General features: G+C 45.1%; 3 protein-coding genes across 3 annotated transcripts in view; 2 read left to right on the top strand and 1 right to left on the bottom strand.

Moving 5' to 3' along the window:
* Window positions 1-1,702: 1,702 nt before the first annotated feature.
* On the bottom strand, window positions 1,703-8,295 carry arrdc3a (arrestin domain containing 3a). The gene is made up of 8 exons (XM_080003622.1): window positions 7,723-8,295; window positions 5,154-5,235; window positions 4,776-4,923; window positions 4,366-4,468; window positions 3,982-4,238; window positions 3,197-3,359; window positions 2,605-2,747; window positions 1,703-2,495 (listed from the first exon to the last, which is right to left on the bottom strand). The coding sequence occupies exons 1-8, from the start codon at window positions 8,000-8,002 to the stop codon at window positions 2,427-2,429; spliced, it is 1,245 nt and encodes a 414-aa protein (XP_079859748.1). The 5' UTR covers window positions 8,003-8,295; the 3' UTR covers window positions 1,703-2,426.
* Window positions 8,296-11,941: 3,646 nt separating this feature from the next.
* arsk (arylsulfatase family, member K) lies at window positions 11,942-16,827 on the top strand. The gene is made up of 8 exons (XM_080003164.1): window positions 11,942-12,084; window positions 12,276-12,405; window positions 12,849-13,008; window positions 13,571-13,859; window positions 14,423-14,594; window positions 14,689-14,913; window positions 15,950-16,165; window positions 16,287-16,827. The coding sequence occupies exons 1-8, from the start codon at window positions 11,995-11,997 to the stop codon at window positions 16,568-16,570; spliced, it is 1,566 nt and encodes a 521-aa protein (XP_079859290.1). The 5' UTR covers window positions 11,942-11,994; the 3' UTR covers window positions 16,571-16,827.
* A 544-nt stretch (window positions 16,828-17,371) lies between these two features.
* The window catches only part of skic3 (SKI3 subunit of superkiller complex), a 26,076-nt gene continuing 16,707 nt past the window's right edge, over window positions 17,372-26,740 (top strand). The window contains exons 1-26 of the mRNA XM_080003863.1: window positions 17,372-17,406; window positions 17,640-17,758; window positions 17,908-18,051; window positions 18,307-18,398; window positions 18,674-18,749; window positions 18,852-19,001; window positions 19,439-19,537; window positions 19,827-19,935; window positions 20,023-20,163; window positions 20,329-20,427; window positions 21,278-21,402; window positions 21,614-21,700; window positions 21,912-22,015; window positions 22,805-22,931; window positions 23,088-23,267; window positions 24,083-24,207; window positions 24,335-24,585; window positions 24,676-24,778; window positions 24,902-25,084; window positions 25,156-25,303; window positions 25,625-25,703; window positions 25,818-25,879; window positions 25,978-26,034; window positions 26,134-26,202; window positions 26,344-26,418; window positions 26,700-26,740. The exon at window positions 26,700-26,740 is cut by the window's right edge and continues 101 nt beyond it. Of these exons, the coding sequence (XP_079859989.1) occupies window positions 17,669-17,758; window positions 17,908-18,051; window positions 18,307-18,398; window positions 18,674-18,749; window positions 18,852-19,001; window positions 19,439-19,537; window positions 19,827-19,935; window positions 20,023-20,163; window positions 20,329-20,427; window positions 21,278-21,402; window positions 21,614-21,700; window positions 21,912-22,015; window positions 22,805-22,931; window positions 23,088-23,267; window positions 24,083-24,207; window positions 24,335-24,585; window positions 24,676-24,778; window positions 24,902-25,084; window positions 25,156-25,303; window positions 25,625-25,703; window positions 25,818-25,879; window positions 25,978-26,034; window positions 26,134-26,202; window positions 26,344-26,418; window positions 26,700-26,740 (2,816 nt within the window). The 5' untranslated portion in view covers window positions 17,372-17,406; window positions 17,640-17,668. The remainder of the gene's footprint in view (window positions 17,407-17,639; window positions 17,759-17,907; window positions 18,052-18,306; window positions 18,399-18,673; window positions 18,750-18,851; window positions 19,002-19,438; window positions 19,538-19,826; window positions 19,936-20,022; window positions 20,164-20,328; window positions 20,428-21,277; window positions 21,403-21,613; window positions 21,701-21,911; window positions 22,016-22,804; window positions 22,932-23,087; window positions 23,268-24,082; window positions 24,208-24,334; window positions 24,586-24,675; window positions 24,779-24,901; window positions 25,085-25,155; window positions 25,304-25,624; window positions 25,704-25,817; window positions 25,880-25,977; window positions 26,035-26,133; window positions 26,203-26,343; window positions 26,419-26,699) is intronic.

Genomic DNA, 26,740 nt, shown 5'->3' with positions numbered 1-26,740 from the left:
TGAACATGGAAAAAAAAAAAAAAAAGTGGCGTTCAGATTCAGACGTACCAACAGAAGAGGAGAAAGGAAGGAAGGAAGGATCAGCAGATCAAGCTGGAAAAAAAAAAGTTAGACGCTGAAGCATAATAATGATAAAAAAAAATAATAATAAAATTAAAGAATTATGATCAGGTCTTTTTCCCCCTCAAGGCCACTTAAAGATAAGATCACTTCAAATCATCTCCAAGTTCTTGTTTGTTGCCTTTTTAGAAGTTTGCCGGCTGGATCTCGATAAGAGCGTGTCCTCACACACACACACACACACACACACACACACTTAGATGTTTAACATGTAACCTCAAGCAAAAAAAGTAACCCATCTTAAACAGGATTCATTTACGTCCTACACAACACTGCTCGACTAGAAACGACGGCGGTAACGCTTCTATAAGATTCCTCCAGACCTTCACCGGCAAATGCTGATATTTTTGTGTTGTTTTTTTATTAAACATTTTCTTATCAAAAAGTGCTACTTTTCTTTTCTTTTCTTTTCTTTTTTGAAACCAGGCTAAACCTCTGTTCTGTCCGGCCTGCTTTTCTCTTTTTTGGTTGTTGAATGAGTTTGAAAACCAATGTATTGCTCATGTCAACCTAAACACTACTTGTTCTGGCCTGTTGCACCTGAGGTTTAGCCACGGCCCCAGCGCCGCCTCCACGCTGGGTTTGCTTCTTTATTGCAGGAAAAAAAATAAGAAAAAACAAGAAATCATCACATCGTTTCCTCTGTCCTCTGGTTTACTTGTTGTAACTATTATCATTATTATTATTTTTTCATTCAAGCATTATGGCTTCACTGGTCTGGAGAATCGTATAGTTTCGTTAAGATGACATCGGGGGCAAGTGCAGTAGGACCAAAAGGGGGAATGTCAAAATGTGTCAGAAAGCTGCTCTGCTTCTCTGTCTCCATTTTGTTTCGGTAGTCTTACTTTTAAAAGAAAAATTAGGCAGTGCAATTTAAAAGAAAACTTTTTCTCTTTGCCGTTTGGCAAGCAAAGAAGCCCTCCTGAGACAGTACTAATTTTCACACACACACACACACACACACACACACACACACACACACACACACACACACACACACACACACACACACACACACACACAAACACACACACACAGTTGCCCTTAGATCAGGGGTAGAATCCCACCTTGCAATATCCACCCTGTGTTAAACACAGACACACTTTAGCTTTGTTTGTTTTTTTTCGGTAGAATTTAAGAATCAACTGCATTTCTTTAACTCTCCATGTCCAAATCCAGGGCAACAGCAATATAAAGAAAACAAAAAAACTAACAAAAAAAAAAAAACCAAAAGCCACGCTTGGACATCGAGCTGAAGCCGCAATATCTTACAAAGACTTTCCGGGTGGAGACAGTGTGCTGAAGTTGTGGAAAAGTACAGTTTAGTTTTTGTCGTCCCCCCCCCCACTCATTCTCTTAAGTCATTGAAGGAAAAAAGTCACGGAGGAAAAAAGAAATACAAAAAAAAAAACAAAAAAACAACAAAAAAACAACAGCTTAACTAATTCAGTGCACGCTGTTTCTCTGCATTGCGGCTTTGTGCGAAAACCAAAGCAGTCTGAGGAGTTCAACCTGCAGCCTTCTCTCTCCGTTTCACCCCCCCCCCCCCCCCCCCCCCGCCGCCTCCCCCCCCTCGGCCGAAACCAAACTATTAGTGATTTTCTTTTCTTTCCTACAGATGGAGCCACACAACTCAAGCGAATACAAATGTGCAAAACGAAAATCCCGAAATGAGGCATGAGAAAGCGAGTCTTTTGCTCCATGGTTAAGTGAGTGCCGCCGCCGCTTCGTCCCGCACCCGGATCCTTGACTCTGCTCGGCTGTAGACACGTTCAGTTCTGCACTTTATTTCTGTGTTTGTGTGTTTTAAGAGCTGTGTCCATATGTGCCATCGGGGTGTGTGTCAAGAACCAAGGGATGAAGACGGGCAAGGCAGCCAGAGCCCCGGTGACTCCTCCTCCTCCTCTTCTTCAGTACCGTCACCGGGGCTGTTTCCATGTGTGTTCCATCCTTCACCTGAGCGGAAGGAAGCCATACCACAAAACGACCGACTTCCTGTCCCTCCTCGCTCCGAGGGGGGGAGGAGGGGGAGCAAGAGATGAAGTCCCGACCCGACGAGCTTTACTCGTCCGAGTCCAAAGTCTTTCTTTCGTTCTGTCTGTCTGTCGATCGGATGTTCACTTTGTGTCTTGTTTTCTTTTCTCTCGACGACCCGAGTACGGACGACGCCGTCGCTGGAGGGAAAATAAATAAACAAAGTTGAGCCGTGGAGGCTTTTGAAGGGTGGTTCGTGTCTTCTTTTGTCGGCTTTTTTTCTTTTTTTTCTTTTTGGAAGGTTTCCCCCCAAATGTCTCGGGGCCAGACCCTCAGCGTGACGGACAGGCGTCCAGCCGGCGTTCCTCTGTGCAGGAGGCTTGGTCTGGGTTAGGGTCAACCTGGCGGAGGGAGAAGGGGAAAAGGGGCGGAGGAAGGTTAGACGGAGTTGGTGGAGGACGTTTGCGGCGTCGCTTTTAGGCGGAAGACGGTTTGCGAAAGAGTGTCTACCTCAGAATAAAGCGGGGGAGGCTGGAAGCGGAACTCGTGGATGTAGGCGAAGAGGGGTCCGTCCAGCTCGTCGCGGGCTGAGGGGGCCTCCAGGCTGCTCTGCCTCTGCTCTTCGGTCACAATCTCTGCATAGCTTGGAGGAGCTGAGGAGAGATGAGACCGGTCAGTTGCTGTTTAAGTTTTCCAGCGATGAGCTCTGACATAACTTGGAACTAGAAACTTGACCCCCAATCGCTAGAACCAAAAAACACGGAACCCATATGGCCATTGTTGTGCATTCTCCAGACCCCTGGACCCTCTTGTAGGGGCCCTGGGGGTCCCTGGAAGATGCATGTTGAGGACAACTGCAATATTTCACTTATATATGGTATACTATATATTATATGTTCTACTTCATACACACACACACACACACACACACACACACACACGCACACACACACTGTTGACATATCTTACATTATTCTTACACTTTCCAGTGCTAGTGCTTATTCTCTAAACGGTGCCGACCCCCTGGAACCTCTTGCCCTAGGAGGTCCCCGAACCCCATGTTAAGACAAACTGCCCATAAGTGATTATGCTATAAGCCTACCTTCAGGCCTCTCAGGCAGAGCCATCCCCAGCCAGCTCATGGTCATGCTGCACTGGCTGCTGACGCTGGAGGTGCGGGAGCCGAAGGGGTGGAGGGGGATGGTGCCGATGACCAGGGGCAGGTTGAGGGACAGGTTTATCGCCCCGGGAATGTCGACATACACCTGGGAAAGAGGGAGGACGGCAAAAACCACGACGCGTTAGGGCGATTGGGGAGGTCTAGAAACGGAAGTATGTAAAAGGTGCCTTATCGACTAGAAACCAGGGTCGCCAGTTTGGGAAGGTATTGCTACACCGCAGCTGAGGTGGCACTTCATGAGGTGATGTCAGCGTTTTGTCATATATAGGTCAATCATATGACGTCTCACACTTATGTAAGCTGAAGCTCAGGCCCCCGCTTTGCGGCTGGCTGCCGGAGCCAGTTGGTTTACAAGGTAAAGAGGTCAGGAGCGCCTCACGGGCAGGTGTTCCTGTAGATATCCTGAGCTAATCCCTTTAGCGGTCTTTGGACAGAACACCTGGTACGATCCCAGGGGCGCTTTTTTTTTTGCAAGGTTGCTCAAATGATTGGGCTGTATTTACCCAGAGAATAAAGAGTCAACTGATTATAAAATATCAATTTCACACTGATACCCGTGCTTGGTGCTTTCGCAACCACAAATAACTCAACAATGTATCGCCAAACTCATGAAGTTTGGTACACTGAGTGTTATGTGTTGATCATCTATGCACAGAGAGGGGTGAATTGTGTTGAAAATACATCATTTGGGGTTTGGTTATGCTTACCATGAGGGAGTACTCCACTCTGATGATGCTGCAGTCCAGAATGGAGGGGGAGACGGGCGGAATTTTCAGCATCTTGCCGCTCCAGGTCTCCGTCTTCCCGGAAGACAGGGATTCTCCACGCAGGTTGGCCACGAGCTGCTTGACCTCCTTCATCTTTCCTTTGGCATAGAAGGTCTGAGTCTGGTAGATGGCCGCCTTTGGCACCACCATGCGGGACGAGCAGTTCTCGATCTCGGCAAAGATCTGGATCGACTCCCCTGCGCCGGCGAAAAAAATGGGAAAAGAAAGGGATAGGCTTTAGTCAAAGTCACTCTGCGGGACTTTCGATCGTTTCGCATCCGAGTTGAACAGCGTCAAAGTGTTCAAAGTGTCTTTCCTTCTCACCTGGGGTATATCCCTTCCGTTCGATTTTGGCACTTAAGGAGATAGGACCTGAGGTACAGAACCAGCAGCAGAGCGTCTTGTCTTTTGTGCCGGCCTGTGGTGACTGAAGCAGCAAGTGGAAAAAAGCAAAAATAGAAAGATCAGTAAAACATGACTGGAAAAACATCTCCTCATCTTTTCACCCGAAATATTTTTAAGACCAACAGCATCAAGGCACCAAGTTGGTCAGAACAGCACTGATGTCATATGGCATTTCATTCTCCAATTCATCACCGGGTTCTCAATTTGGACACAAATGTAATATGACTGGAAATTAATTGGCTTGTTTTTTGTTGGTAATTTTTGTCTTCCATCTATTTTGTCTTCATTTGTATACATTAGCTGCGGATAATAATAATCTGGGGGCTCACCAGCAGTAATGGAGTGTTGATGTCGATGTGTTCAAAGACGGTGAATTCCTTCTTGGTCTTCATGGGTAAGAGCCATGGCCTGTGGAGTTCTGCCTTTACCCAGTAGCGCACACTGCCATGCTTCCCTTCGAAAGAGGTAGCCAGAGGTCTGTGGGACACAAGGGGTTAAAAAAAAAAAGAGAGAGAAAAGAAAGAAAAAGGTCATTTTACAGTATATTCATGACGGTGTTCTACAGAATATAAGTATTATCGCACACAGAGCTCCCGCTGCCACTTGTTGATTTGGCTCTTACAAATATTTGCACGGAAATTAACAGTGGTTGCGTCGTCAGTAAAATAGACTTAATATAATGTATTTACTTTCTCCTAAATACTCACGTTTGTGGAAGCTCAAGGCTGAATGCATATTCATGTCTTCCTGAATGGATAGTGGTGAGTCCTTCCTCAGAGTTGTCATCATCTGAAAGACAAGGGAGGATAAGATTCTTGACATTGCAATAACTTGTTATTACAATAATAATTACTGAGTAACTCAGTAATAATATTATAATAACTGAGTAATAATTCAGTGATAACATTGTAATAACTCATTAATTACATCATCATAATGAGGACCCAACTCATCCATTGTTATCCATGCCTGTATTATTGCATTACAGATATTTATTCATCCTGTACAGAAATATGTCATCTATATTTACATTTATACCCACACACACACAATACTAGCAAACACATTTGGCCATCACCAGGAAGGGAGACCAATTCCTTGTATATGAAAATGTACAAGGTCAAATAAAATTATTCTGATATGATCATAGGTAATGTATTTCACATCTATTATGTTCCTAAATTGAGCCTTAACATAATGCAAATGCAATGCGTTGGGATCACGCCCCATTTCCAAAATACAATAACTCTTTATTGTTAAGATTCAAAATCTCAAAAGGGCAACTCCAATGGGCTGTGCAAAACGAAGAAGATGGAGAAATAAAAAAAATATATATATAAAACAATCGAAATCAGTAAAAAAGAAAACATTAACAACAAATCAAAACAAATATAACCAAAAAATACGTAAGAAAATAAAGAAAAAAGAAACAATAAAAGGGGCGAGATTGGGGGAGCTGGAATGGTTTCTAAAAGGAAAAGAAATTCGAATTCTATACTGTAATCTTCTTTTTTTTTTTTTTTTGCAGATTTTCTAAATATATATAATCTTAAATCTGCATAATAATGTTCTTATAAAACGTGATGAACCCCTGCGTGAGAGTGTGTGTGTGTGTGTGTTCCTGCCAGCTCAGCAGCCGGCCCCTCCCCTCCCGCTCCGCTCCGTGGTAAACAACCCTCAGCTGTCAGTCAGACTCCAGCAGGAGGAGACCGGCCCGAACCGGTGCGAGCAGCTTCCCTAGCCGCTCTGCCTCATCACGTATTCACTCTGCACGCACGCACACACACACACACGCACACACACACACACACACACACACACACACACACACACACACACACACACACACACACACACACACACACACACACACACACACACACACACACGCACACGCACACACGCGCCCCCTACAGGCCAAACCGGTGCAACTTCGAACACGGACAACCGGGGACAATCTGCCCATTCATGACGCACGTTCGATGAATGAGATGGAGGGTTTGACTATTAGAAATCGACGGATCTGTGTCGAGCTGGGTGCGGGCAAGTCGCGTCGTCGACCCTTTTAATCGCGACTGGTGAAAAGGAGACATTTTCCCTGACCTACGTTGCGAAAGGCGCACATCGCCGCTGGTTCTGATCATGACCGCTTGTCCATCATTTTTCCACCGTGCATTTATTTGAGGGGAGCCTTTGGATTACAACGTCTAAAGTCTCAGCGAACGGGCCTTAGACTTGGCGACAAAAACAAACGGAAAAAAAAGTATATGCATGATGTATATATATTCTAAAATATATGTACAGTATATGAATCTGTGTGTGCATGCATACACAGACCCCACCTATATGTTCTGCTTATATTTTTCACTTGTATCTTGTTTTTCCTGATGTCGATGTATATATGCTCAATCGCTCTACCTATTTAGTCTTGCACGGCCTTAACAGTTGCCCTTCTATCGTTTCACTGCACTTATTTTCAGGGCGACGCCGTCACGGCCCCCGGTGCAACTGCTGCAGGGACTTGTTGCAAAGTTGCAGGGCGCCTTCTGTCACTTTCCTGCAAAGAGACGTGACGTCACCGGGCGACACACGAGCACCTCAGCCAACCGGAGCGCGGCGCCAGTCGTCGCCCCGCCCCACCTCCCCCCCCCCCCCCCCCCCCTCGGTCCAGTTTGTGAACAGGATTGAACCGCTTTGAACAATGGGTGGAAACTTAAGGAAAACCTACAAAGAAAAACAACACCCTCGGCGATGATGTTTGGCAAACCGCCTCGGCACGCCGACCGCCGTCGGGGGCGGCGGGAGAAATCGATGTTTTGTTTTATTTTCTATTTAAAAAATAATAATAATGAAAAGGAAACAAGGCGCTGGTGCAAAGCCGCGGCTGTCATTCGTTCCGCAAGCTCGGTGGTAAACAACTTCAGGACGCAACTTGGTACGTCCCAGTGTCGCAAAGCACACGCAATAACCGCCTTGCGCTCGATATGTGTGTATTTATATGCATTTCCCTCCTATGGTCGTGATGCATTCCGTGCTCCATATTGAAATAACAACACAACACGTATAACCCGTCCACGCTCGACTGCCACTCAGCCCCCTGTCATACCCAACCCCTCACCGAGACACACCGCTTCTATAATCAACGCGGATTTATTGTATTATGGACTGTTAGGGCAGCAGCATCCGTCCGATGACCCTGACCCACGGCGTGCACACTGAAAAACAACCGAAACACACAGCTGAAACGCAAAGCAGCCCCCCCACGCTCCGGCTCACCTCTCTCATGCCCGATCAGGATGTCTCTGTGGTTCAGGTATTCCACCTCCTCCGTGTAGTTCTGGGTGTAGGCAGTGTTGGAGCCGGCGTTCCTCGACTCGGTCCAGCGAACTTTGGCGAACCCCTTGGCGTGGATTTTGAGCGCCTTGACGCGGATCTCCCCGGTCACCTCCACGACCACCCTCCCTGAGACGCAGTCCCCGCTGGAGAAGACGGGGACGTTGCTGTCGTTGAGACAGTCATAGCTCACCGTGAAGCTCTTCACCTTTCCTAGCACCATGGTGGAAACCGAGCGAGAGGCGGGGGGGGGGGGGAGGACTACGGGGAAAGAGTGCTCGAAATAAAGATTAAAAACGAAAAAGAAAAGAAAAGAAAAGAAAAAGGAAAAAAAAAAAAAAAAAAAAAAACGAGGAAAAATAATTATCTCATCAAAAAGATCGACAGAGTTTTCAGACACTGATCAGTGTCTCTGACCAGCGCTGTGTTCGCGGGCGGCTCATCGGGGTGTGCGTGCCGAGCAACAGCGGCGGATGCTGTTATCCTCATAGCACGGTCTCCAGTCCAAAGACAAGGGAGCCGGGGCAGCTCGGCTCACTTTAAAAGCGACGGCTTTTGTGGGGTTGGAAAAACAACCCATCGGCGCATGCGCGGCGCTCCAACCGCCTGCCCCCCCCCCACCACCCCCACCCCCACCCCCACCTTCCGTCCCCTCCGCCCGTCTCCGTCTCCGGGAAGCGGCGAGAGGTTCCGCTTCTTTTTCGTTTTTTTTTTTTCAGATTCGGTTCAGGACGACTCACTCGTTTATAAAAGAGTCGTCGCGTTTTCTGACTCGCACCCCCCCTGGTGTAACATACCGGCGAGGGAGGGGAGGGGGGGGAGCTCTGCAGGTGTGGAGGCCACTCTTGTGCCGCGGGGACGTGGAGCGCGGTGACCGGGGCTGGAGTCTCCAACCCACTCCGGACTGGTCCTGATGCTGACCACATCCCTGTTTACCTGCCGCGCCCCGCACCAGCTCAACCGACTCCCGTGTTGCCGAGTTCAATGTAACGCAACCCTTGTCATATAATTAGAATACTATATATAATGAGGGTGATGTTGCCCACTCTGACTCTACATCCACATCCATTGCAGCCTGGCCGCCCTGGAAAGGGGGGGGATTCCTCCTCCTCCTCCTCCTCCTCCTCCTCCGACTTCTGCTCCTGGGTCGTTCGCTGCGAACGATTCGTTTGCGAGTCTCGCGTCACGAGAACCGCGTCGAGCCGGGTGGCAACTTTGCGGAACAGCTGATGGACACGCAAAGGGCAAAAGACGAGCAAATATGTTCTTTTAATGCAACCGTTTTGTGAAAACAAACTTGATATGAGTTCGTCATTGGTAGTTCATTGTTCGAAATGAGCGGATCAGCCATGCCGAACATGAATTGTGTGAAAGTGCAGGCATAGTCTAGGTGAGCCTGCACATAGACATACAGGTGTATGTATAGGCGGAAAATCAACACAGGCGAAAATCACTATCATGTTGCAGCCATAGGGATGTAGATAGATGTGTGCTGTTGCATGTCTGGTTAGGGTGTAGACAGACATGCACTGTTGCATGTCTGGTTAGGGTGTAGACAGACATGCACTGTTGCATGTCTGTTAGGTGTGTAGACGCTGTACACTGTTGCATGTCTGGTTAGGGGTGTAGACGCTGTACACTGTTGCATGTCTGGTTAGGGTGTAGACAGACATGCACTGTTGCATGTCTGGTTAGGGTGTAGACAGACATGCGCTGTTGCATGTCTGGTTAGGGGTGTAGATCCTGTACACTGTTGCATGTCTGGTTAGGGTGTAGACAGACATGCACTGTTGCATGTCTGGTTAGGGTGTAGACAGACATGCGCTGTTGCATGTCTGGTTAGGGGTGTAGATCCTGTACACAGTTGCATGTCTGGTTAGGGTGTAGACAGACATGCACTGTTGCATGTCTGGTTAGGGTGTAGACAGACATGCACTGTTGCATGTCTGGTTAGGGGTGTAGACGCTGTACACTGTTGCATGTCTGGTTAGGGTGTAGACAGACATGCGCTGTTGCATGTCTGGTTAGGGTGTAGACAGACATGCACTGTTGCATGTCTGGTTAGGGTGTAGACAGACATGCGCTGTTGCATGTCTGGTTAGGGTGTAGACAGACATGCACTGTTGCATGTCTGGTTAGGGTGTAGACAGACATGCGCTGTTGCATGTCTGGTTAGGGGTGTAGATCCTGTACACTGTTGCATGTCTGGTTAGGGTGTAGACAGACATGCACTGTTGCATGTCTGGTTAGGGTGTAGACAGACATGCACTGTTGCATGTCTGGTTAGGGTGTAGACAGACATGCACTGTTGCATGTCTGGTTAGGGGTGTAGACGCTGTACACTGTTGCATGTCTGGTTAGGGTGTAGACAGACATGCGCTGTTGCATGTCTGGTTAGGGGTGTAGACGCTGTACACTGTTGCATGTCTGGTTAGGGTGTAGACATACATGCGCTGTTGCATGTCTGGTTAGGGTGTAGACATACATGCGCTGTTGCATGTCTGGTTAGGGGTGTAGACTCTGTACACTGTTGTATGTCTGGTTAGGGTGTAGACTCTGTACACTGTTGCATGTCTGGTTAGGGTGTAGACAGACATGCACTGTTGCATATCTGGTTAGGGTGTAGACAGACATGCACTGTTGCATGTCTGGTTAGGGTGTAGACAGACATGCACTGTTGCATGTCTGGTTAGGGTCAGGGGTGCACCATGCCTTGTTTTTAGGCTTAAAATGTCAAAATATGTGTAAAATATTATAGGCTTTGGATAGCCTTTGCTGGGGGTTAAGGTCCATGTGGGATGCGGGGTGAGTTGAGACTGTACTGCAAGCAGGGGCTGTATAAATAAACTCGACTCGATTTAAAACCCGACTTATCAAGCAGCCAAACATGGCCCCTGATATCGCCACACAGAATACAAACCAAACGCCACCCTGTGGATTTCAAGGCTTTAAAATCAGCCATCAACTTGTTGAAGAGTTGAAGACCAGCGTGAACTCATCCCTTTTACACTGTTAGTTTGTAGCTTATGATTATTATGATTATTTATTTTTATTTGTATAATTATTATTATTATTATTATTATTATTATGTATATATATATATATTTATATGTTGTTGTTGTTGTTGTTGTTGTTATTATTATTATTATATTTGTATATTATTATTATCATTATTATTATAATTATTATTATTATTATTATGTGTATATATATTTTTTTTTTTAATTTGTTGTTGTTGTTGTTGTTGTTGTTATTATTATTATTATTATATTTGTATATTATTATTATTATTATTATTATTATTATTATTATTATTATTATTATTATGTGTATATATATATTTATATGTTGTTGTTGTTGTTGTTATTATTATTATTATATTTGTATATTATTATTATTATTATTATTATTATTATTATTATTATTATTCGTAGTATTTGTTTGTTCCTTTTTCTTTGTATGTCCTGTGTTCAATGGGACGTCATTACAATGGTCTATACTGGAAACCCGCCTGAAAGCATTGTGCTGCATTGTGCTGCCATCTACCGGTCAACCTCCGTAACACAGTTTCTACTATCGTTGAGCAAAATCGTATTTTATATTGAACCGCATCTGATTTAGGTTTAATCATTCCCCGAGGAAAAAAAATGCAATAGAATTTAAGTTAGTATCTTCTACTCGTGATATTAATTTGTTTTAGCTTTTAATTTGTGTTTCTTTTTTAATAAAAAAAAAAACAACAGGTTAATCAAGAGAGAATCTAAAACTAATTACGTAGATATAGTCAAGTCACGTAGCTAGGGGGGGGGGGGAACAAAAAACCCCAAAACATTTTACAAACTGATATAAGACCAACAACAAAAAAAACCAAAAAACAACTACAAAACGAAGTCATTTCCAGTCATATTTTCGTAAGTGTAAATATAATGACCGACGGCGGGACGTGAGCGGCGTTTACCTGTTTGCCGCCTCGTAACGTTGCGCTTGCGACCGGGGGACTCTTATTGTGAAAGCACGCCGCGGTCCACGGTCGAGCGAAAGCAGAAGTTTTCACCTCCGTGTCCGTGTCCGTGTCCGTGTCGGTGTTGATGTCGGTGTCGTGCGGTTTGAAGCAGGTTTCTGCTTTCGCAGCTGCGGGGGGGGGGGGGGGGGGCAACAAAAGTCCGCTTGTTGGGAGCGTTTTGTTTTTCTTTTTGCGGAGTTTAACTTGCCGGGATGTACGAGGTGTTGGCGCTCCTACTGTGTCAGGGCTGTGTGGCGGCCGCCTCCAGGCCCAACGTGGTGATGCTGATGGCCGACGCGTTTGTACGTATCCCTCCAGCCCGTTTGACGATTTGATTTGATGTTATTAATTATAAAAAAAAAAGTATCTCATTTAATTCAACTATTCACCCATTCGCCTGTTGACGTGGTTTGTCTTTACGTCATTTTGTTTTATTTTTTCCCCCCCAGCAGCGTTTGAGAAGCGTGTCATTTGTTGCTCCCGTTCAATGCAGGATGGTAGGTTGACCTTCGACCCCGGCAGCAGAGCGGTGCGCCTCCCTTTCGTGACCTACCTGAGGGGGCTGGGCTCCACCTTCACCGGCGCCTACACCAACTCCCCCATCTGCTGCCCCTCCAGAGCAGGTGCGGGGGGGAGACGCGCTGGCCCTTTCCCCGAGTTCAGAAACGACGTCGTTTTTTTTTTTTTGGTGCCTTGGCATGCATCTGGTGAATTGAGCGGGTTTGCAGTGGCCTTTCAAAAAAAAATGAAAATACTGTAATACTTCAAAGATAACATGAATGCAAACCCCGCAATATATCAAATATATTATTGACATTAACTTGTCATTCATCTTTATCCGGTGCACTGAGCACGTTTTGTATATTCTGTGACTATCGCTTTAGTCAGTTCAGTCTGGTAAAGCATGATTTTTGCGTGCTACTTACAACTCTTACCAAGACAAATTCCTCATTCAAACTTGTACTTTGCCCAACAGACAGATCGTGGTTCGGAAAGACCTTGCAAGGTCATTCAGGATGTTACGTGATCTTTCGTTCTTTTATAAATATTTGCCTCATTTTGCTAGCCCTGTGGAGTGGCCGCTTTGTTCACCTGACTCAGTCGTGGAACAACTACAAGTGTCTGGACGCCAACGCCACGACGTGGATGGATGCGCTGGAGAAGAGCGGCTACCAGACGGAGAGGATGGGCAAGCTGGACTTCACCTCAGGGAGCCACTCCGTCAGGTACGAACCCAGCGCGCTTTGTGATGGCATTTTCAACCCCTGCTTTTGGATTATGATGTGGTCATTTACAATTGATTCCATCCTCTATGACCCCTCTATGTTTACATGCTGGGTTTTTTTTTTTTTTTTTTCCTTTTTTAGTTTAGTTCAGTTGCAAAAGGATTTACTGACATGGGAAACAGGTTTTCATTGCCAAAGCAAGTGTAAAACAGAAAGATATTACCAAAAAAAAACCCAGAAAAACAGAAAAATGTGAATTTGCAGTGAAAATCAATTAATGATGAGTGAAGATAGTCTAAATTAAAGATGAGAGCATTTCTGTTATATATATATATATATATATATATATATATATATATATATATATATATATATATATATACACACAGATTAGTGAAGCTAAACTGAAATAGAAATGGAAAAATGTAGACGTGACAATAAAAAATATGTAGATATATAAAAACAAATGAGGATATGGACTAAAATGCAAAGAGGCATTTTTTTCAACATTGCACCTAAAAATATCAATTTAAATATGTGACATAAAATATTTGTTCCGTAGTAACCGAGTGGAGGCCTGGACCCGTGACTCCGGGCTCCTGCTGAGCCAGGAGGGACGGCCCGTCACGCAGCTCGTGGGGGACGCGTCCACGGTGCGGGTCATGACGAAGGACTGGGAGGCCACGGACCGCGCCGCCTGGTGGATCCAGCGCCGGGCCGCCTCCTCCTCCCCGTCCCGGCCCTTCGCGCTCTACCTCGGCCTCAACCTGCCGCACACCTACAGGACTGACTCCCTGGGTCCGACCGCCGGCGGGTCCACGTTCCGCACCTCCCCCTACTGGCTGAAGAAGGTACGGATGGTCTCTTTTACCCGCCTTCCCGAGAGAATCAGTCAGAACGACTCAGAAAGAGTTTACTCTGCCATCACAAGTACATTTACATATATGAGGAATTTAGTCGCTTTGGATAAAAGCGTCTGCTAAATGACTAAATGTAAATGTAAATGTAAATGTTATTACGGTGAGGATTGGTACATTTCTCGGGAGACAATTGAAGCATAACAAAAAGGTTAACTGTCTGAAAAATAGAAAACAAAATAAAAATTATAAAATATTATTTATAAAATGGCCAAATATACATAATGTACATACATATACATAAATAGCCAAAAATAAACTGAAATTTTCAAATATATAAAAAATATACAGAATATACAAAATGCAATTCTATGCACACGATAAATTATTGTCTTGGCTATATACATCTAGGGCATCAGTTATAAATGATTGCTATGTACTTGCTGAGTTATCACAGATTCTACAGTGTTATAACAGTGTTATTTAAGTGCGTTGCAGGGAGAAGAGGGTGTCAGGACTCGCTCTCCAATGCCTGATACTCCTGTCGACGCCCGCAGGTGGCCTCGGCTCTCATCTCCATTCCGAAATGGCTGCCCGTGTCCTCCATGCACCCGGTCGACTCCTACTCCACCTTCACCAAGAACTGCAGCGGCGACTTCACCCAGGGGGAAATAAGAAACATCAGGGCCTTTTACTACGCCATGTGCGCCGAGGCGGACGCCATGCTGGGTGAGGTTGCCAGTTTCAGCATCTCAGTCTGCTGTCTCTGTCTTCCCGTCGCTCTCTTTTTTAAAAACTCTTTTTCTTTTTCTTTTTTTCACAGGCCAGGTGATTTCGGCACTGAGAACGACCGGGCTGCTGAATAACACGGTGGTGATCTTCACGGCCGACCACGGGGATCTCGCCATGGAGCACCGGCAGTACTACAAAATGTCCATGTTTGAGGGCAGTTCCCACGTTCCCCTTCTCATCACGGGTCCCAGGCTGGCGTCTGGTCTGCAGCTGGACCAGCCGGTGTCTCTGGTCGACCTCTATCCTACTGTACTGGGTAAGGATGGATACAATAATAATAATGATAATATTAACAATTATAATAATAATAATAGACAGTGGATTAGTCATTCTTTCAGCCATAAAAACAAAATGAATTGTAATGCGATTCTTTCCTTTCTATTCTGATTAAAATAGGTTAGTTGCACATTAAAGCGCCATCAGATCCAATCCCTCTCAGTGAAGATCCTCCTCTTCCCATAGCAGCCACCATTTTATTTCCCAGGTGTGTGTTTCTGTTTTGACCTTAATTAAATGACTCCCCCCTCAACCTTTTTACCATTTTATAGAACTCTGTTATCATAAATAAACGCTCACTGTTTGATTAAGAAGAAGTCATGGATTTATCGGAAATATCGTGTGGGAATTCTTGAATGTAGAGCCTACCCCTGAGGTATAGGGACGTCCGCCCGTAAAATACAAATATTATTTATAGGTCAGACAAAAGTTTTGACTCTTTTTTTTTTTTTTTTTTTTTTAAGATTTGGTTCCTGACAAGTGACTGGGTAAAAGGAGTCATTTGATTTTGTTCAAAGAGTCGGTTGACTTCTGTTGGATAAAAAAAAAATCCATTCATTCTGTCAAAATGATTAATTAAGGCGGAAGAATGCAAAGTGTGGATCTTACAAATCTTTTAGCCTCATTCTCTCAAAGTAATTTGGGGCTTGAATCAGAAAATGGTTTTTTTTTCCCACATTCATTTAGTCCCCGGTAAATATTTTCAGTTTGTGAGGCTATTTGTCCGAGTCCGTGCGCCTGGCTGCAGCGACCAAGTCGGAAACCAAGTTAAAGAATTACACTTCTAGCAGAGCGACCCCCAACGCCCGACTCATTTGAAGATTTGTTCACTACGAACAAATGGTTGGAGTCACGCGTCACTAGTGGCTATACAGTACCTCACATTTCAGATGTTCAGACTCCAGACGGTTAGAGTTCCCTCTTACAGTTGCACTAAAATAATAGCAGCAGAATTGTTTTATCTCATATGCTGTATATTGTGCAGATTTTTACCTTATTTTTACCAAATGTTTCAGAGCTTGCGGGGATTCCAGCACCGGGGGGTCTCAGCGGTCACTCCCTCCTACCCCTGATCTCCAGATCGGGCGCTCGGAGCCAGAAGCTCCGCCCTGACTGGGTGCTGAGCGAATATCACGGCTGTAACGCCAATGCCTCCACCTACATGCTGAGAACAGGGCGCTGGAAGTACATTGCATATGCGGACGGTCTGAGTATCCCTCCACAGCTTTTTGGTACGTTCCCTGTCTTCATGCAGGGGGGGGGGGATTTGGTTTTTAATCTGAAGGGAGGTTTAGAAAGGTTTCAACTTAATTCTGACGAGACCCTTTTCATACGTCCCCTCTTAACGTGCAGATCTCACAGTGGACAAGGAGGAACTTCACGATGTCGTACGGAAATTCCCAGGTGTGAGAGCAGACCTGGACGAGCGGCTACGCAGCATCGTGGACTATCCCAGCGTGTCCAAGGCCGTCCGCCTGTACAACAAACAGCAGTTTGTAGTCTGGCGTCAGAGCCTGGGAAGGAACTACAGCCAGGTCATCGCCGCCTTACGATGGCACGTGGACTGGCAAAAAGATGTGACAAGCAACGAGAGGGCGATCGACGACTGGCTCAACAGCCCACAGTATTTTAATTAAACACACTTTTATGACCAGCATTGTCCCTTTTCTATCATGGTTCAGATGTTTTGTTCCCATAATGTGTGTCTCGGGTAGGCACACTGAGTCCATTATCTGAGTCATGTATGTATTTTATTTATATTATCTGTATGCATAATGTGTGCTTGCGTCTGTGTGGATGTCAAGGTGAATTAGACTGGATCTGATTCGAACGCACCAAAGAATAAAAAGTGAACGTGTATTGTGAGGCTCTTTGGGTCGGGCTGAATAATAAAGAGGAGATTGGACAATTCCTGGTGAAATTGTGTCGTTACTATTGAAAATGTGAACAGGAGCTAGAAGACGGATAATATATCATCAGATTCATCTATTTCTATCAGATTATATTATCTATAAGTATGTCGTTATACATTATCAGTCCCTGGGGAAAATGAACTCTCTGAATTTGGTCCGTCCTACACCTGGGAGCAGTGGGCTCCTGCAGTGCGGCGCCCAGGGACCAACCCCAGCTCCATCGCCAGCGCCTTGGTCGGAGGCACCAACGGGGGTTTTAACAACCCTCCCCACATAGAGGACCTGGGACAGCGCTAACCACTGGGCAACCGTGCCGGCTTATGTAATCGTATCGGGAGATGATGCCATTATTTTATCCATCCGTCCACCCATCCGCCCAGTGACACTCGTGGCAGTAACGGCTGTCTCACACGAGAGGGCGCCATTTATAGCAATTGAAAAAGCGGCCGACCGCACCCAGCCGAGCTTTTATTTTGGAAATTCGTACGCAGACCCTTTCCGGGTCATTCAACCAAATGACAACAGAGTTGCCCCCCACGTCTGTCCAGCTTGGCGCCCTGGTAACTAACAGTCACTCGCAACCTACACCAACAACTTCGATCGATGCTATACCTACGCAAGTGTCTTGACTTTATGTTGAGCTAAGACTAGAGCTAGCTAAGAATAGCTAGTTCTCTTTGCCGCTGTAGTAGCTGTCGTTTGTTTTGCTTGTCAAAATATCTATGCCCTTATCTGCTATGCACTGCAGCGCCCCAGCTTAATTAACGCCAGTTTGATTTTGTTGTTATTCGAGATGCTTTATTCCTCTCAGGCCACTTCGGGATGTCGTGCAAAGAAGTCAAAGCCGCTCTGAAAGGTGCCAGAGAGGCCATTAAAAACAAGGAATTCAAAGAGGCTTTAAAACACTGCAAGGTAGGTGCCTGGTTAACAACACCACATCCGAGACTTTAGAATTATTGTGCAGACAGAATATATATATATATATTTTTAAGACATCTGGTGGACTAAATGTTTTTTTGTTTTTTTTTCCATTTTTTGACTGCTCCAAATACTTAATTTAGGCTGTTCTGAAACTTGAGAAGGGCAACTACAATGCCTGGGTTTTCATCGGTTTGGCGGCAGCCGAGCTGGAGCAGCCGGACCAGGCTCAGACTGCCTATAGGAAGGCTGTGGAGCTGGAGCCGGAGCAGCTGCTGGCATGGCAGGTAAGGCGGCAAGATACTCAGAAATATCGATGAGATCTGCTCATACAGGTACCACAATCCAACGATGCGTTTTGGGACACCTTCCTTTATCAAATCTCTTCAATGTATGTACGGTGGTAAATACCACAATGTCTGTGTAGACTAATTATTGGACAAAAATGTTGGTACAGGTCACGTCCAGCTGTGCCTCTAGGTCTTGGATTTCCCTGGATTTAGTGATTCTGGTATGGACATTAATCAACCGTTGTTTTGCAGGGTTTAGGTAATCTCTATGAGAAGACAGACCAGTGGGATTTCAAAATGGAACTCCCTGATGTCTACCACAAGCTCATTGAGCTTCATGCAAGGTGGGTGTTTCCTTGGAAATGTGTGGATATTGGCCTCAATGTGTGTTGTTGATCTTATTTTTTTCTCATTATTTTTTCTTCTGGGTGGGGGGTTGTGTGTGATAATGTTTCTCCGAATGTAATAGAGGTTTGTAGTTCACCAAAAAACGTTGTCAGCATTCACTACTGAGATGTTCACCAGCCAAAAACAAAACAGAAAATGTGTTCATTATTATGCTATTATGCTATATTGTGCAGTATTGTGCTATATTAACTTCTGTATTCCTTATTCACAGCTCTGACAAAACCAAATGTTATGAAGTGATCAGAAAGTTGTCAGATATTTATCACTCTGACAAAGAGCATTTAAAGGTATGAGGCTAGTTGGCTGCGTGTTCAAGATTTAATAATAAAAGATGATAATGAAAAAAACTTTTTTTGAGATGTTTACATTTGTGTTCCCTGTGTGTTTAGTTGGCCAAGGTTTGGTTGCAGCTCATCAAGTTGAAGGAGGAGGAAGATGCTGTCGACCAGACTGAGCTGTCACAGATCTGGCAGAAGATGAGCGGCTTCCTCTCCGACTGTACTGATGTAGTCCTGCCAGACAATAACACAGGACAAGACGTAAGATTCTCCTACCGCACAAGGAAGGATTTCCCATGTCATTATCCATTTATTTATTTACCTATTTATGTATTTATTATTTTTTTATTTAATTTTTTATTCAAGCTGTCAGCATCCTGGGCATACAACACAGAGTATTTGTATGCCATTGCATACAAATGTGCCACTCCACACATCTTAACATCATGTACAATTTCCACTACACAATAGGACTCTGTAGCATGTCATTTTGAAATTAAACTTAAATTGTTTAAATTATGCTTAAATGCTTAAATTCTTATATTTGGACCGATACTTATATGGTATGAATCTTTTATTTCCATTGATGAATGTCTGAACTATTCCCCATTTACCAAATAGGGAATGTAGTTCAGAAAATTTTAGAACAATTCTAATGATGGTCATCATAATGAAGTGAGTGTTTCCTGTCATAACAGCTGATCACAGTTTTTGAAGAGGCCATGGCCCTCACCAAGCCCATACCAGGAGAAGGACACAGGAAGCTCTCAGCAGACTACATTAAGTGTCTTTCTAAAGTAAGCCTGACATTTTACTTGGCGATCAAATTTTCATTTTATTAATTTATTGTCACATAGTTAAATGTAGCATGGTATAAGCCTATGATTATGTTGAATACACATATACCTAATAAAGGAAACCCATTTACTGACATTGGAATATGAAAAAAAAAAAGCATGAAGATGGTTAATTTGCCTCAACCCAACTGATGGATACACACTCAGAATTTGTCATATTTATAGTAAAGTCATCTCCCACTCTTCACAGTATTTTGAGTCGAATGACGATTTGTGATTCTTTCCATAGCGTCCGCAAGAAGAGGCCGAATTGAAAGCAGCGTGTGAGTCCATGCTGTCCCTCTACCCGACTCACAGCTTCCCCTTAGAAGCCCTGTGCTTGCACCATCTGAAAGCAGGTAACGCAGCTTCCCGCATCATAAAGCCCTCTAGTGTTCTTCTACAAGAAGCACATTTTTTAACCCATGCTCCATTTTGATTTTCAGACGTCCAAAGTGAGGAGGCGGGCAGCTGTTTCTCAAGACTCCTGGAACTGTCCCCGAGTAACGGTTTGGCCCAAGTGGGTCTGGGCACCAAAGCTCTGCTGGAGGGCAAATATGAAGATGCCATTATACAACTGGCACCAGGCGAGTTTATGTCATCTTTTTCGTATATTGAAATATCGGGCGAAGAAGAACCAAGCTTTTAAGTTTTACCACAAAACCCTTTGAACCTGTTCCCCCTGAAATGGTCGATGGGCCCGGCTGTGTCAATGCTGCATAACTGTGACTCACATTCCTCTATTGCATCAGGGTTGAAGAAAACGGCCTCCAGCGTCGGATGGTGCAGCCTGGCTCAGGCGCAGCTCAGACTGCACAGATACACTGACAGCACAGCCTCCTGTGCTCAAGGTGAGGTTCGGGCTGTGAAGATAACTGTATTACAGCAATATTAATATTGAGCTCATTACCGTCACCACCGCAAATTTTATATATATATATATTTATTATTATATTATATTATATATTATTATTTATTATATATATATTTATTATATATATTTATATATATTTTTGCTGGTGAAAGCTACAGGAGGATATAATAAATATAAATACAATAATCATCGTTAAGTTATCGTCATTGACTGTCTGCTGCTATGTTCAAGGACTTCTGGAGAAACTTTTCAGTTGCCGACTGAGAATTTTGTCAGTCAAATCGGAGTCAGCTGTTCAATGTGAATATGAACGGGACATAAAAATATATTTATCATTCCTTATTTATAATTATTCTTCGAAATGTTATCCCTGTGCATTTTTGGAAGCGTCTATCTATTTTGTCCTGTTATGGTAATGCATCCCCCCGCCGGTAAACCACAATACCACAGATACGTTGCTTTTCACCACGATCAGAAAACATTCATACCACTACAGCCCTACGTGAGGCCATATTGGATCCCAACAACTAATTGAGGCATCGAACCTTCACCACTGATCCGTCAGCTGTTGTGTTGGTCGTGGCAGAATGGTACACCTGTCAAGGGAAAATATACCTTTAAATTGAACCGTTAGGTATTTTGCCCAGGCACGACGTGTTAAATGTGTTCTTCAAGAAGAAGATTCACTAAAGGAGCTACTGAAGTGTGTGTGTGTGTGTGTGTGTGTGTGTGTGTGTGTGTGTGTGTGTGTGTGTGTGTGTGTGTGTGTGTGTGTGTGTGTGTGTGTGCGCGCACGCGCGTGCGCGCGCCTGGCGGATTCACCTCAGGTCTGGCGGTATGTGGCTCTGGAGACGAGGAACAGAAAATCAAGCTGCTGAAGATGCAGCTGGAGGCCCAGGTCCGGAGTGGGGAGGCCAGCGCTGCAGAGCAGGCCCTGGAGACGCTCCGACAGGTGAGACACAGTGTGAAAGCCTATAAGCGCACACACCGCTCGTCTGTGCTGTTCTTTTCGGCTGTTTTTTGCATTATGAGATCTGAGATATTCTGTTCAGTATAATGAGATGGGCTTTGGTGGTGAAAATATTCATGGTGACAGCATTGGAATATTCATAATCACCACAATATTCATTTATTCGGTTTGTTCCTTTCCTGGTTTTCCTCAGATCCCACATGCTGAAAAGGAGCCGACACTCACAGCCTTCAAAGGACGAGCCTACCTAAACAGAGGACAGGTCAAACAAGCCCTCCAGGTGAAGTGCTCGACAGTAGTTTGCTTGTAAATGTCTGACCTCCAATAAGATCCATATCATATAAGACAGACAACCGGGACAAGCAGTTGTTGGAAGTAGTTGCTTATATACTGCAGCTGAGAAAAGGCTTACATTTCTTTATTTGCAGTAAAAGTTAGAAAGCAGCAAAGCAGATGGTCAATGTCCATCACACTCATTAACTCCTGTGCAGGTTTCCTCGGAGCTGCTGGCGTCTCACCCTGGCCTGGACCAGGGCTTGGCGCTGAGAGGTCTGGGACAGGCAGCGCAGGGACAGCACCCACAGGCTGAGCAGAGGTAGGGTCGTCAGTACACCTCAGTGTACTGTATTAGGACACTGACGCCTGAATTGGTATTTCTGCAATGGGTGATTACATACGAGTCATATAAGTTGCATTTATTGTATTTTTTAATTTCTAGGCTACATCCCTGTTCAAATGTTCTGTATTTTGAAAGACTTTTGTAGTATTTTTCTTGACTTAGAAAACTGATTCATGATGCGTGCATTCTTTTTGAAGGAGTGATTCAGTGATTTTCTGTGACAGAGTATTAAAAAAAGCTGTTTTTGAGCTGTAAACTGAAATATATGAGTCTACTCTAAAGAAACGCATCAATCCTGATCATAATATCAGTCTTTATTTACACGAGATCAAATCGACATTACAGACGGCTGAGGGCCGTCTTCTGGTCAAATCATCACAAAGCGTGCAGGGTTTACGATTTACGCTCTCGTCTCTGATTAAAAAGATGTAAGAGAAAAAACAAAACAAGGCCGCCCTGCGTTGATTGACTGGAGTTGGGTTGACCGTGAAACCACGCACATTTTCAAACTTTGCGGAAAAGAGACTTCTCCCCCATGTCTTGACATTTTTCTAAATTGGATGATTTTGAAGGTCCCTGTCGTTTCTGGCCTTTAGTCTCTGTCTGTGTGTCAGGCTTTCAAAAAAACACACACACACACACCCACACACACACACACACACACACACACACACTAGAATCACTAAAATCAGACAGGGTGTCCTTGTTCTCAAAACCAGACATTCATCAGCGCTGACCTTCTTTGTGACGTTCCACTTGCTGTAGTTTCCTAGAAGCGGCGGCCCAGCGCCCAGACTGTGGGGAATACTACTTCCTGCTGGGGAAACTCTACTGGGACATGGGAGAGGAGACGAGGTGTGACAGGAGCAAGGCCCATACGCATTTACTGAAGGTAGGTGTGATAGGTGTGACATCAAATGGTTTGTCACACCTGTCCTGTGGATGGTCGAAGGCTACCATTCTTCCACAAATACCACCCAATGACAAAACCTTAAAGAACCTTTTCTCTCTAGAGCCTAGTTACTGAGTTGTATTCTTGTTTTATCAGGCTGCCAAGCTGGATCCCCACCTGGGCTGTGTGTTCCGCTACCTGGGCCACTACTACCGGGAGGTGGCCAAGGACCAGGGCCGTGCACGAGGCTGCTACAAGAAGGCCTTCGCGCTGGACAGCAGCGATGCAGAATCTGGAGCCGCCTCCGTGGACCTCAGCATGGAGCAGGGCGATATGGTGAGCTTTACTCGCACTACTTCAGCCCAGGAGAAAATACCTGCAGCCAAATGGCCTTAAGTATTGGGCAACACAGAATGCCATCCATAAACCTTTTACGAGAAAGTTTATACTTAGCTAGTTTGGGTTTACGAGAAAACGTATTCCCAGCCTGGGGTGCCCGACCTCCACAAGGGGGCGCCAGAGATCGCAGGGTTCAGAATGCCTTGGGCGATTTGAGGTGTACGTTTCCTTATCTTCAAATATTGGTTCATATGGAGATCTCTGATATAATCAGGTTTGGTTGAGGGGGTTTCTGAGGATAACTGCACTAGAACATAATCATTTACATACAGTGTAATCACATTTTTCCATGGTAACATGCAGAAAATCTGGTTGCTCTTTAACATATATACTAGGTTAGTTAGTTAGTTCCTCCCGTTCCTTCTGGAACATTGGGCGACGAGCCCCCACCATTTGCTCCTCACCAGCATGGCTTCTTCTCGTCGTTTCCGTAACATGCTTTTTTTTACGGGGTGAGGTTGTTAACCCCACGCCCAACCCCCAAACTGGAGGACCGGGTGCTGACTTACCTGTGTCACATATATATGTCATACATAAAGACACATACTGTATATGGCTCTTGATATTTCACCTTTGCAATGGGAAAACATTTCTATACCCGTACTTAAAAGTATCCAAAACCAATAATGGAATCATTTCATCTGTATTTACAGCCATGATAGTCAAAGCTGTCAAGGATGTGCTCGGCTGTTTTATTTCTATTTTCTTACCTTAATTTTCCTCCTTCCTCTCTCCTCTTCTGCACACCGTAGGACACTGCCCTGGCAGTCCTTCAGTCAGTGATAGAAAAAGCCACTCCGGGCTCAGCCAAGTGGGCCTGGATGAGACGCGGCCTCTACCACCTGAAGGTCGGACAACATCCCCAGGCCGTCGCTGAGTAAGCAACCCCAAAAAAACACGTTGATGTTCTTGGATATATATCGTCCTGCTATCATTTGCCATCTGATTTTTCAAAGCATTTTAAGGCTCAAGAACCAGTTTCTTTTCCTTTTTTTCCCCCCCAGTCTTCAGGCAGCTCTCAGGGCAGACCCTGAGGACTGGGTGTGCTGGGAATGTTTGGGCGAGGCCTACCTGAACCGACGGAGCTTCACGGCTGCCCTGAAGGCCTTCGGTAAGGCCCACCAGCTGCAGCCCTCCTCAGTCTACAGCGTGTACCAGACTGCGGCTATCAAGCAGACCCTGGGAAAATTCAAAGAGGCCGCCTCCGAGTACCTACAGATCACTGCCAGAAGGGACTACGTCCCCGCTCTGAAAGGTACGGTGTGTGGATGTTTCCTACATTCTCACAGTACGATACGGGTCACGAAATACAGAATATACCACTTATCACAATTGTTTTCTAAAGGCCTAGGAGAGTGTCTGCTGTCCCTCGCCAAAAGTCTGATGGAAGACTACAGAGACGGAGGGGCCATAGACCTCATTCAACAGGCCATACAAAACCTGTTCAGGTACAGGCAAACTGTTTGTTTTCCATCAAATGTGAATATGATAAAAAGTTTTGTCATCACCCTGTTTTATCCATCCATCCATCCATCCATCCATCCATTTACCTTTCCCCCTATCCTTTTCAGGGCGGTGGAGCTGCGCCCAGACCTGTCTTGCTTGTGGAAGTTGCTGGGCGACGCCTGCACAGCGGTCGGCAACGTGTCTCCCAACAGAGCCCGGGTTCTGGTGCCGGGCCTGCTGGCCGGTTCGGACCCCACCACCCAGAGTCACGTCCTCACACAGGCCCAGATGCTGAAAGTTGGGGAGAGGTACAGCCCACAAATCTTATCAAATAGGGCTCTGTGTCCGGGCAGGAAGTGACTCTGCGGTTGCTCTGCAGGTGCTACGGCCGTGCTCTGAAGCTGATGCCTGGCGCCCCCAGCCTCTGGTACGACTTGGGAATCAACTACCAGCGCCAGGCCAGACTCCCCAGTCCTGCGGAGGGAGATCAGAGCTCCCAATCCCTGCTCCTGGAGAAGTCCCAGCAGGTACCTTGTACACCCCATGTAGTGTTTGTCCTTTAAAGTGGCCTATCCACTTTCATCTTCATCATCACTGCATTATCACCAGGAGAGGCGGACCCCGCCACCAATAATGGAGACAGCGTATAAAGGAGCACATGCTTAATGCAAACATATTGAATGACTTTGTCTTATAAAGTGCAGACGAAAAAAAAAAGTATTCATTTTAGGATTTTTTTTTTTTTAACAAAAGGATCTGATGGAGGACCACTTCAAAAATGCAAGATAACGAAGCACAAAGCCTCATTTATTTTTATGTTTTAATCATACTACACTGTCTGCTCTCAGTGTGTGAAAAAGGCTGTCATGATGGACAGCGGGAACCACAGCTACTGGAACGCTCTGGGTGTGATCGCTATGAGCAGCGGTGAGTGGAGGCAACTCAGTCTTGCAAAAGGTGTCTGTGATCTCATGTTTTTCCAGCCAAGGCCAAATCTAATAGTTCTTATTTCATTTTCTTGTCACCCCCCCCCCATACCAGGTCTTGAGAACTTCTCCCTGGCTCAGCACAGCTTCATAAAGTCGGTGGAAGTTGAGCCGAACGTGAGAAATCTTTTTTTATAACCCACGTGGATGGATTATTCTCATTTTAGGAAAAAAAACGTTACATTTTTGATCTTTTAACTTAATTACCTTTGCAGAATGTCATCGCCTGGACCAACCTTGGTGTGCTGTATTTTAAGAAGGAAAATATAGAGGTATGTTTTTTTATTTTTTATTTTTATATTTAAAGAAAGAAAATATGGCGGTATGTGGGTTTATGCGCTTAGTTAATTCTTCTTCTCTGGATTTCCTAGCTTTCACACAAGGCCTTCAAGATCGCCCAGTCTTTGGAGCCACTTTACGTCAACTGCTGGATCGGACAGGTACTGGAATCTCATGTTTGGTAAAATTGAATCTGTTTTTGTCTTTAGTAGCTTGTTGTATTCTATCTCTGAAGCTGCTGTAGTTGCCGCTGCCTTCCTTAATGTCCAGTTGTTCCCACCCTCCCCCTCTCGTCCCGCTAGGCCTTGATCGCAGAGACCGTGGGAAGCTACGACACCATGGATCTGTTCCGACATACCACGGAGCTCAGCACACACGTGAGACAAGCTACAACCTCTATTACCACCCCACTTTTTCCCTTCCACAACGACAGTATTTACATTTTTCCGCATTTGTTTATCCAATTAGGGAAGGTGGAACTGCCATTGCTTTAAAATTGAATTAACGAGTGTGTAATACGGACCGCTTTTGACAAAAGGGTATTAAGGACTTTTTTGGCGTCTCCGTTTTGTCTGTTATCTCTACCCCTCCATATATATATATATATATATATATTTTTTTTTTTCTTTCTCTTTTTCACCGTAAACTCGGTGCACAGACGGAGGGGGTGAAGGGCTACGCCTACTGGGTGTGCCACAC

This window comes from Zeus faber, assembly GCF_960531495.2.
Source record: "Zeus faber genome assembly, chromosome: 7".
Taxonomy (NCBI): domain Eukaryota; kingdom Metazoa; phylum Chordata; class Actinopteri; order Zeiformes; family Zeidae; genus Zeus; species Zeus faber.
This window is presented reverse-complemented; position numbering and strand designations above follow the sequence as displayed.

What these genes read in the sequence shown, in the direction of transcription:
- arsk (XM_080003164.1), top strand. Translation starts at nt 11,995, where the DNA reads ATGTACGAGGTGTTGGCGCTCCTACTGTGTCAGGGCTGTGTGGCGGCC. An exon ending in CCCCCTACTGGCTGAAGAAG is followed by an intron (nt 13,860 to 14,422) that starts GTACGGATGGTC and finishes CGACGCCCGCAG; the next exon opens with GTGGCCTCGGCTCTCATCTC. An exon ending in CGAGGCGGACGCCATGCTGG is followed by an intron (nt 14,595 to 14,688) that starts GTGAGGTTGCCA and finishes TTTTTTTCACAG; the next exon opens with GCCAGGTGATTTCGGCACTG.
- arrdc3a (XM_080003622.1), bottom strand. Translation starts at nt 8,002, where the DNA reads ATGGTGCTAGGAAAGGTGAAGAGCTTCACGGTGAGCTATGACTGTCTC. An exon ending in GAGTGGAGTACTCCCTCATG is followed by an intron (nt 3,360 to 3,981) that starts GTAAGCATAACC and finishes CCTCTTTCCCAG; the next exon opens with GTGTATGTCGACATTCCCGG. An exon ending in TCTGCCTGAGAGGCCTGAAG is followed by an intron (nt 2,748 to 3,196) that starts GTAGGCTTATAG and finishes ATCTCTCCTCAG; the next exon opens with CTCCTCCAAGCTATGCAGAG.